This window comes from Hemicordylus capensis, chromosome 10 (assembly GCF_027244095.1).
Source record: "Hemicordylus capensis ecotype Gifberg chromosome 10, rHemCap1.1.pri, whole genome shotgun sequence".
In the NCBI taxonomy this organism is placed as follows: domain Eukaryota; kingdom Metazoa; phylum Chordata; class Lepidosauria; order Squamata; family Cordylidae; genus Hemicordylus; species Hemicordylus capensis.
In genome coordinates this window covers 3533303-3543145 of record NC_069666.1, presented here as the reverse complement: position 1 = coordinate 3543145, position 9843 = coordinate 3533303, and the positions used below count along the sequence as shown (strand labels likewise).

The 9843-nt window shown below is 50.2% G+C and overlaps 1 protein-coding gene across 4 annotated transcripts in view; it reads left to right on the top strand.

Annotated features, from left to right (window-relative positions):
• The first annotated feature begins 903 nt into the window (after nt 1-903).
• Nucleotides 904-9843, top strand: part of RGMA (repulsive guidance molecule BMP co-receptor a) — a 32558-nt gene continuing 23618 nt past the window's right edge. Inside the window, exons 1-2 of one of the 4 annotated variants that reach the window (XM_053273198.1) lie at nt 1154-1315; nt 9408-9523. In XM_053273198.1, coding sequence (XP_053129173.1) covers nt 1302-1315; nt 9408-9523 — 130 coding nt within the window. In that variant the 5' untranslated portion in view covers nt 1154-1301. Of the gene's footprint in view, nt 1316-9140; nt 9307-9407; nt 9524-9843 lie in introns of those variants that run through there. The other 3 variants (XM_053273197.1, XM_053273199.1, XM_053273200.1) reach the window with 3 other exon arrangements.

The window sequence follows — 9843 nt, the reverse complement described above, 5'->3', positions numbered from 1 at the left end:
TACAGAAATACACTACCTATCAGCACCCTGCATTTGAAGGGCCTGTAATATGTACCCAGGTTCACTTTTTAAATGAACACAGGTATTTAAATGAACACAGGTACAGTCATTCACACAGACACATGCACGAGTGTACAAACATCTGGATACTCATACAGCATAATATCTGAATCTGGCTATTGTACAGCTGGAAAAGGTGTAAAGAAGGGCCACTGAAATGACTGGGGGCTGGAACACTTTCCCTAGGACACTAAACCTGGGCAGATCTGCTTAAGTGGTTATGCTTTTTTAACTCTTTATTTGTTTGAGTTGATTGATTGATTGATTGCTATACGAGAAAGAGGTGCTCTTACCCCTGGACTTCAGGGCCAAAGCCCAGGGCCTCCACAGCCCCTGGGGCTGCCCCCCATCCTCTTTAGTCTGTCCCGGGTGGTGTGGTCACCCGGGGGAGCATGGTGATGCTTAATTTGCCGGGGAGGCGGGGAGGAGCACCTTCCAAGGGCTTTTAGGTCCAGGCTCCAAAATTACCTAGGTGCACCTCTGGCTCTGGGCCCCTTGGAGGAAAAGTGGGAGATAGATAGATAGATAGATAGATAGATAGATAGATAGATAGATAGACAGAGTCCAGTTTGTGAGCTCATCTGTCCAGCCACTGCACAGGGAAAGCCCAGCAGGGCTGTTCTGATGGCCCTAAGTTTCTAGTCCACACGAAGATCCCTTTTAGACGGACGGCGTGGGTGGGCGTGGCTTTCAAAGGACCGTTGTGAGCCGCCTCGAGCTTGCTGGCATGCAACCACCTCTTAAGGGGAAACCACCATCCATTCAGCTCCCTCATCCCTGTCATCCTCGCCGGCGCCCTCCCTCCCCGCCCCAGCCTGGGCTGCTAGCTAGCCTCCTCACACGAGCGCCCCGCAGAAGCCGGAGCCGCTGCCCTCCTCCTCCTCCTCCTCCGCCCAGTCTCCAGTCTCTGCTGCCTTCCAGAGCCATCGCGGCGGCTGCTGCTGCTGCGTCGGGGATTCGCCTTGCCAGCCCTTTCCCCACCTGCCTGCCTCCTCTGGCGGAGATGCCGCTGCGGAAGCCGATGCCGGCGGCCCGTTCTCACTGAAGGAGGCGAGCCGGGAGCAGAGAGAGCCGGCGCCCGATTTGGGGAGGGAGGCGACTGCAAGCTGGGGACTCTGCAGGGAGGAGGGGGCGCCCGGTGGCGGCCAAGCCTGCTCGCCCCCCCTCCGCCCCAGCCACGCGGAGTCCGCGGCCGCCGCAGCCCACCCGCCGCTCCTGCCCACCACCAGGTGCAAACGCCCATGCAGCCGCGCAGGTGAGTCTGGGGAGGGGGGCCTGGGAGGACGGTCCGGCTTGCTGAGGAGTGATGGAGGGGGTGGGGCGGGGGGTTTAAAAAAAAAGGAGGGCAACTCAATTCCTCTCTGCGCCTTTGAGCATCGCGTCTCCTCCCACACCCAATTGCTTCCTCTTTGCATGCTGGATATCTGGCAGCAGAGTCCCATTCTGGACCGGTCCCCTTTTTTGACATTTGATCTCCTCGATGCTGGCGGCGGTCCTCCTTCTCCTCAGCATCCTAATCCCGCTCACACCGAGAACCTGTTGAGGAATTCCGGCGGGCGCTCTCTCTCTCTCTGCGTTTCACTGACATCCAGTTTAATTCAGTCTAAGTTTAACCCGGCCGAAATCCCGTTTTAATTCTCTCTCTCTCTCTCTCTCTCTGCATTGCATTCCACAGAAATCCAATTTAACTTTTCCTTTTTCGTCCCTGTTTTTTTGCTCCATTGGAAAGGTGCACATCCCTTTCCTGGAGCGTAAAGAGCCTGACTTTGCCCCCTCCTCAAAGCACGAGCCTGTGCATGCATGTTTACTTGGGAGTAAGCCCCATTGTGCTCTGTGGGCTTACTCCCAAGGGGGGTTTTGCAGATTCTGCACCCGAGGAGAGCGCCTGCTTGCTTCTCTGTGAGGCAGAAAGCCTGTCTGCGCACCGCTTCCTTGGGAGTAAATTCCATGGAATTCAGACTGGGCTGTAGTTCCAGGGAGAGACGCTGAGACCCGGCTGTGAGTCTGTGGTGCTCTTAAACACATTTGAGTCGGGAATAATCCCTGCTGAACTCAGTGGGGTTTCCTACTCCTGAGAAAATCAGGCTGTTCGGATTTGCAGTTCTATGCATGCTCACTTTCTCAGGAAGTCCAAGCGTTATGTGTGGGATTGCAACCTTTAGCATACTTATGTTGCTTTTAAAAAAATGTCTTCCCCCCCCCCCTTCTCTTTTCCTCCACCCTTTCCAAATTTTGCTTTCTGGAGCATGCATGCAAAAATTAAGGCGTACAATATTCTCACATGGGGAATTTTCTCCTTGCAGACCTATCTTCTTTGGTCTGCTGTCTGATCCCTCCAGTGAGTTTCTGAATGGGTAGTGTTCCCCCTCGCATAAATCTGGGAACCTTTGGTTAGGGTACAAGTCTACAGTTCCCAGACACTGTTGGACTACAAGTCCCATCATCTCAGCTACAACAGCCTCCAAGGCCAGGGTGGTTGAACTACAACCCCCATCACCCCTAGCCATAATGGACTTTTTAATTATTATTTATTTGATTTCTTGTGCTGGGGATGATGGAAGTTGTAGTCCAACAGCATCTGGTGACCCAAGGCTGTGAACCCCTGCCCTAAAACATATTTTCAAACTTCTCTAACAAGTATCACGTGTTTTTAGAGGGGGCGAGGTGAGTAGATTTTCTTAGTAATGTCTCTCTTATACACATTCTACTTCCCATTAGTGGCTCTTTTCATGGCCATGATAACAGCATGGAGCAACATTTCTCATTTCTTTCCTCTCAATTCTTGATACACCTCCATGGTCAAAGTGAGCATAGATACTGGAGTGCCAGCATAATTTATTTTTATTTATTTATTTAACGTATTTGTATACCACCCTAAACCAAAGTGTCAGGGTGGTTCACAACAGAACACTAAACAAAACATTAAAATCAATTAAATGCTAAAAACAAAAACCAGTTTAAAACAAATCAATAAACCATTTAAAAGTTAAAAAGCCTGGGTAGAAAGATGAGTCTTAAGGTTTAGGAACATAGGAAGCTGCCTTCTACTGAGTCTGACCCTTGGTCCATCTAGCTCAGTATTGTCTACCCAGACTGGCAGCAGCTTCTCCAAGGTTCCAGGCAAGAAGTGAAGTTTCCCCTTTGTAGAGAATCACATAATGACCTTTGTAGCAGCCGCATCACATTTTCAGAAAGAAAAGCTACTGAGCACTCTCTCTCTCCACATTTTGCCAGGTGTTTAAGAGCACTACTGCAATACATTATAAACAGTTCAGGTTTTTATTTATTTATTGCTGTGTTCTTAAAATACTCCTAGGACAGGTGTGAGCAGACCTTATTTCCTATTTTTTTTTAAAAAATCCAAGAGGAGTAGGGATTAAGGCCTATGTGGGAGCCCAGCAATATTTCCTGTGAGTAAGTCCCATTTGCAGTTCCTGGTTGGAGAGAAAGGCCTTCTGCACATGTTCAGAGACACCTTTGCTTATTATATTATCTGAGCCTGGGTTTGTTTTTTTTAAGGAAGGGGTGTGGTCAACTGGGAAAGGTGGTCCTGAGTGGGTGTGGCTAGTCAGAAGGGTCAGAGCTGGGAAGCGAGTGGCACTATAAGACCACTGTAAAATGACTATTCTTTTGGTTTATATCACTGGTGCGGATAAGCACCCCAGAGTATGTGAAGATTCGCAATCCAGAAAGCTAAAAGTGTTTTTTTTTTAAAGGCACATGTGTTTGATGCATTTGAGGAGTTAACACAAAGTTAAAATAGTGCAATAGGCAGCTAACCAATCGCTCAGAGCCTGGAAGAATGGAAACCAGATGACAAATTTCCAGACCTTTTTTCGTCAATAAAGGCATGCTAGTTACCCATTCATGGCAGGCAGTCCAGATGTCATTCCTTGCATTGGGTTGCCAGCTGACCAGCAAAAACCAGATTCTCTGCCTTTGACATCCGCTTAATTTTCAGAAATGGGAAGCTAATGCTTATCTCCAGGCTGTGAAGAGCTTCATCACCTGTTATCTGCAGATCCAGTAGGTGTTCAGGATCCAGGGAGGAGAGAAAAAGCCATTTTTTTAAACCCCGAAAAAACAAAAGACTCAACTTCCTACACCAGGGCGGGTTCTCAATGTTGGGTCCCAGATGGTGCTGAACTACAACTCCCATTATCCCCAGCCAAGATGGTTCAGCGCCATCTGGAAACCCGAGTTTGAGAATCCTAAAACCAAATTTCCATCTGCTCTCGCATTCTGTTCCAACAGCAACTGGCTGGATGCTTCATAGAAAGCTCACACACAGGGCCTGGCCTTCCTTTTGTTATTTGCCCTCTGTATCTTGTTCTTCAAGATACACTGCTCTAATACATGGGAGTTCCACTTGGCTGCCATCACTGTTGACAGAATCATCCTGTCTTATCAAACATTTGGGAATTCAGTAAGAATTTCTAGGGGCTGTAAACGTAAACACACACACACACTTTTATTTATAGGTTATAGTATTTTTTAAAAAAAATCATATAGTTTTTGTTTGCAAGGTGCTGCTGTTTGCTGTTCTCCAACAGAAGCAGATGAAAGTTTGGTGTTGTTTGGATGTGATTCTTGATTGCTGCCTGTTGAAGTAATTGCATTGCAATTGCTCCGAGGTGGAATCAATTTCCCCAAATTGAGATTTTAATGGGAAGCTTGTGAAGGCTGTTATGTCATGTGGTTTAAGGAGGCTTAAGACTGCATTTATTCTGTATGCTGGTCTTTCTCTCCCCCCCCCACCCTTCTGCCATGCAACCAGGAAACACTGCCATCTACTGGGAATCCGTGAACCCTGAGATGTGTTTAATCTTAGAAAAACAGCCAAAAGAAAATATGCCACTATTTATTTTTTTAAAATTCTCCTAGGCAGTAACAGGGCATCATTTGCACAGAAGCCATGGAAACTAACCAAATAAACGGAATTCGGCTCTTTTAAAAATAAATAAATCAGAAAACAGATTCACCAGTGTTTTTAAAATGTAGACTGTAGCTAATACCTGTCCTTTGCAACTATTCATTTGTTTTTTACACTTATATCCCACTGTTCTTCCAAAGGGCCCAGGTAAATATACATGGTTATATTTATCCCTACGACAACCCTGTGAGGTAGGTTAGGCTGAGAGAGAAGTGGCTGGCCCAGAGGCACTCAGTGGGTTTCATGGCTGGATGGGGATTCAAACTCTGGTCTCCTTCGTCCTAGTCCACCACTCTAACCACTACACTATACTGTCGGTTTTGCAAATGTGACCAACATTTTTACAAGCCCTTGTTCCTATGCACATAAGAACAGCTTGTTTTGCGGAAATTAGCAGGTGATAATGTTTGGTGGGTCCATGCCATGGAAAGGTTCATCTGTCGATTCCTGCAAATCAAAGCTGCTATGGGAAACACAGGGAGCAGCCCAGTCTGTTCTGAGTTTCTGATCAGATGGCCACTGTAATCTTGGCTGACCTTTCATGCTCCTAGTCCTCAATGCCTTCTCACCTGAATCCTAAACGCACAGGCCTAGCATTTTCCTCACTTTGCATAACTAGGTGTGTGTGTGTGTGTCCATTTTGCAAAAAGATAGCATTTTGGCTCCCATGAAGGTGAGAATTTTTATGGAAGACCTGTTTCCTTGTCGAGGAGAGAAATTTGTGAGTGATCTTTTGCAGCTTTCTGGGTGAAAAATCACCGCCTAGAGGCTTTGGATGGGACGGTATATAATTGTGATACATAAATAAAATAAATTTTAAACAGCAGATGAACCCAAAGAATCTTTCAATTTGCCCGCACAGACAAATGAAGAACACCAAAAACATCTGCACGCAAATAATCTATCTATTTGCAGGGTTTCCTCAGATATGATTAATGCTCCAAGAAAGGTTATGCCAGGAGTTCTCAGCCTTGGGTCTCCAGGTCGGAGACAGGCGGATTATAGCTCAGACGTAGAGCATCTGCTGTGCATGCAGAAGGTCCCAGGTTCAACCCCTGGCAGCACCTCCAGGTAGGGCTGAGAAAGACCCCTGCCTGCAACCTCGGAGAGCCGCTGCCAGTCAGTGTAGGCAATGCTGAGCTGGATGGACCAAGGGTCTGACTCGGTATACGGCAGCTTCCTATGTCTCTGTGTGGTTTCATCATCCCCACAGCCACGTAGCCAAAGACCATGGGGGAGTTCTAGTCCAGAAGCGTCCGGGTCCCTCGAGTTTGAGAACCGCTCTATTATGCTGATGCCCTCTAACATGGGAGTGAGGAGCATTCTTGGAAGCCTAGAAACGCCCCAGACTCCACAAGCTCCGATACGCTTCTTCCCAGTCTTAACATTCCTTGCTCTTTGGATGGCTCCAGCCGCCTACGATGCCCCCCTGTTGTTTATCGGAGGGTAACTCAGATGGGGAAATTTGAGGGATTCTTGTTTGGGGCTGGCTGTGAGGAGAAGATTGGGGCTTAGGGACGGACACGGGCTCCCTGCCGGGAACCAAAATATACCAAGGGGGCATCCAAAGGATGGTTTAGAAGATGGCCATGAAGGGTGACGCTTCCACCGCGTTTTGTGGTGCATCTCCTGCAGCCGAGGGGGGGGCGCCATCTGCAAAACGGTCTCCACAAGGAGGGCTTTGTTCTGTCCTCGACATCTCCAGACCGCCTCCTCTGGAACAGCCACTCGGTGGCCACTCAAGGAAGGCCTTAGGAATGTTGGAAGCGGCCATATGCCGAGTCAGAGCCGTGGTCCATCTCGCTCCGTATGGTCTACACAGACTGGCAGCGGCTTCTCCAAGAAACGGAAGGTCGGGGGATTTCGGGCCGGCAAGAGGAAGTCCTTTTTCACGCCGCGCACCATTAATCGATGGAATCCTTTGCCACGGGGATGCGGTGAGGGCCACCAGATGGGGTGGCTTTAAAAGGGGCTTAGGCCAATTCATGGAGGGCAGGGCTATCAGTGGCTACTAGTCTGGTGGCTGTGGGCCACCTACAGCCTCAGAGGCAGGATGCCTCTCAATCCCAGTTGCAGGGGAGCAACAGCAGGAGAGAGGGCATGCCCTCAACTCCTGCCTTTTGGCTTCTAGCGGCATCTGGTGGGTCACTGTGTGAAACAGGATGCTGGACTTGATGGGCTTCCTTGGGCCTGATCCAGCAGGGCTGTTCTTATGTTCTTAAGGTTGCAGGCAGGAGCCCCTCCCAACCCTATCTGGAATTGCCAGAGAGGGAACGTGGAACCTTCTGCATGCATGCATGCATGCAAGCATGCAGGTGCTCTTCCCAGAGCGGCCCCATTCTCTAAGGCTTGTGGCTGGGGTCGATGGGAGTTGTAGTTCAACAACAGCTGGAGGGCCAAGTTTGCTCACCCCTGCCTTAAGGGGAATGTCTTCCAGTGCTCATATATGTAGTCTCCCATTCAAATGCAAACCAGGGTGGACCCTGCTTAGCAAAGGGGGACAATTCGTGCTTGCAAGACCAGCGCTCCTCCTTGACCTCTGTTGGCCAGCTTTGCGGTCTTGGTCCAACGGGTACCTTCTAGGCCAGGGTTTCTTAACCTTGGGCCCCCAGATCTTGTTGGACTACAACTCTCATCCTCCTCAGCCACAAAGGCCATGTCTAGGGGGTGATGGGAGTTGTAGTCCCACACCATCTGGGGGCCCACGGTTAAGAAACGCTGTTCTAGGCTGCCGTTGATGGGAATTCCAAAAGCTTCTAGCCAAAATGGGATTGGTGAGAACGCAGCGCCCACACACTCCTTTCTGACTGGCATGCCCCTTCTTAATGATGGCATGTTGTGGAGGAGAGGGCCTCGCTGCCAGTGGTGTTGGGATAAGCAGCTGAGGCTTGGGTGGCCTGGGAGAGACCAGCATGCTGGTCCCTTGGACAGCAGGATTGGGGCCCCTCTCTCCCCTGAGCATCATGCTGACTAGTTGACCATGTCCTGCTGAGGGTCCTCCAGAGCTTGGAGCCAGCCAGGGGCTAGTGGTAGCCACTTTGCTGATGCAAACAGACTTGATGCAAGGCGAAGGCTATGCTGAAGCCATGCGCACTTTCTCCACTTTTATGGGCCTCCATCCTAAGAGAGCCGGAGTGCACAAACCTCCTGAAGGGCTTTTGGTTTTAAAGACAGGCTAAAATGAAATCTGTTCCAGTGATGTCTGCACTGAAGAACAGAGAGATCAGAATGAAACCTTGCTGATCAGGTTTCCCAGCATAGTGATACCTTTTGAGTTTGGATACCAATTCACATTCCATGCACATTTTCATGGGTACCAGAAAAGATGTTGAAGTCCCCCCTCCGAGATGCTATGGAAAGAAGTCTCTTGAGACTTGGCTGATAATGTTTGTTAACGCCGCCTTGACCCGCTGCATCCGTTTTCAATACATCCACTGAAAGCGAAGCCTCTCAAAACATTTGGTGGTACTAGTTCTAGACATGAGACAAGGTCGGCAATGGAACCCCCACGAACTGTGGCAGTATACCTCTGAATGCCAGATTCTGAAGGCAAGCCAGAGGAGATAACTCCATGCTCTGCCTGTGAGCTTCCAGAGACACTTAGCTGTCCACGGCTGGAAATGGAACACTGGGTTTGATCACTGACCCGCCTCCTCAGTCTGATCTGGCGGGGTGGAGAAATTCCTCTTTCTGCGGAATTCGAAGAAAATGCCAGAGTTTGAGAGGAATTAAGTGGAGATTCTAGCAAGTCGATTCGGACATGCACATATTACGATGCTGCTCTGCGACGCGTCGTATCAGAGGGGCTGCTTTTAGTTAGAAGTGCAGAGTGGTGGGCCAGACCCCCACGACCCCCACCACACACACACACACACACACACACACACACAGACTGCCAGCTCTCGCTTCTGCTTTGGCAACCCAGTGGGCCAAATGAAAGGGCCAGATTTGGTCTGGGGGCTCTCCGGTTGCCGACCCCTGCGTCTATCCGAAATGGCAACCCTGGCAGCCCCAGTGCCTCGAATCCCGCTGGAGCAAGCCAGCCCCTCCTTCGGCCCGGCCCCTTCTCCTCCTTGGCTGTAACCAGAGCCCTGCCTTGCGGAGGCAGGCGGAGCCTGGCTTTTGAGTGGCCCAGCCGGGAGAGCGAGAAGCAGGGCTGTGTACATTGGAAGGCAGCAGGGGATGATTGATGGTCCGAGCTGTTTTCTGGAGAGAGGAGGCGGGGGACTCCTCTGTGCTCGCTCAGTCCTGGGCTGCTGGAGTTCCCCGCACAGCCAGCCTCCTGTCCTCCTCTGTGTGCTTCTGTGGAGTTGGTATTTGCTCTTTTCTCCTCCTTCCTTGCAGTTGGTGTCCCTTTTTTCCCCTTCCTCTTACCCTTTCTCTCTCTCTCTCTCGAAAACAACTCTTCTTCTAGGGAGAGGATAGTGGTTAGAGCTGCATCTGGATGGATGGGTATGGGGAAAGGGGCAAGAGCGGAGGCCCTGGCACTGATCCCAACCCTCTTTGTCTCTCTCTGCATCTTCCCGACAGGTAAGGAGCTCAGCTCCCCTTCTCTATATATGCATATATATATATTTGCTTGCTTGGAAACATGTTACCAATGTTGCAGCCTTTTTGGTTTCTTTCCCCCCCTGTCCGTGGGCCTCCCGTTCGCTCTCATTCCACAGCGCTTGGGCCACACGTTGGCAAACGGAGTGGTGGTGCTCAGACTGACCAGCCTCTCGGAGTCCGGGCAGGGCCTTGGCACATTCCCCTCCCCACCCATTGGCCGCCCCTCGGCTGCGCACCCAGGTGGCTTGACCCCTCGCAGGATGAATCAAGATTGCTATGGAGCCCGCCAGCTTGCTCAG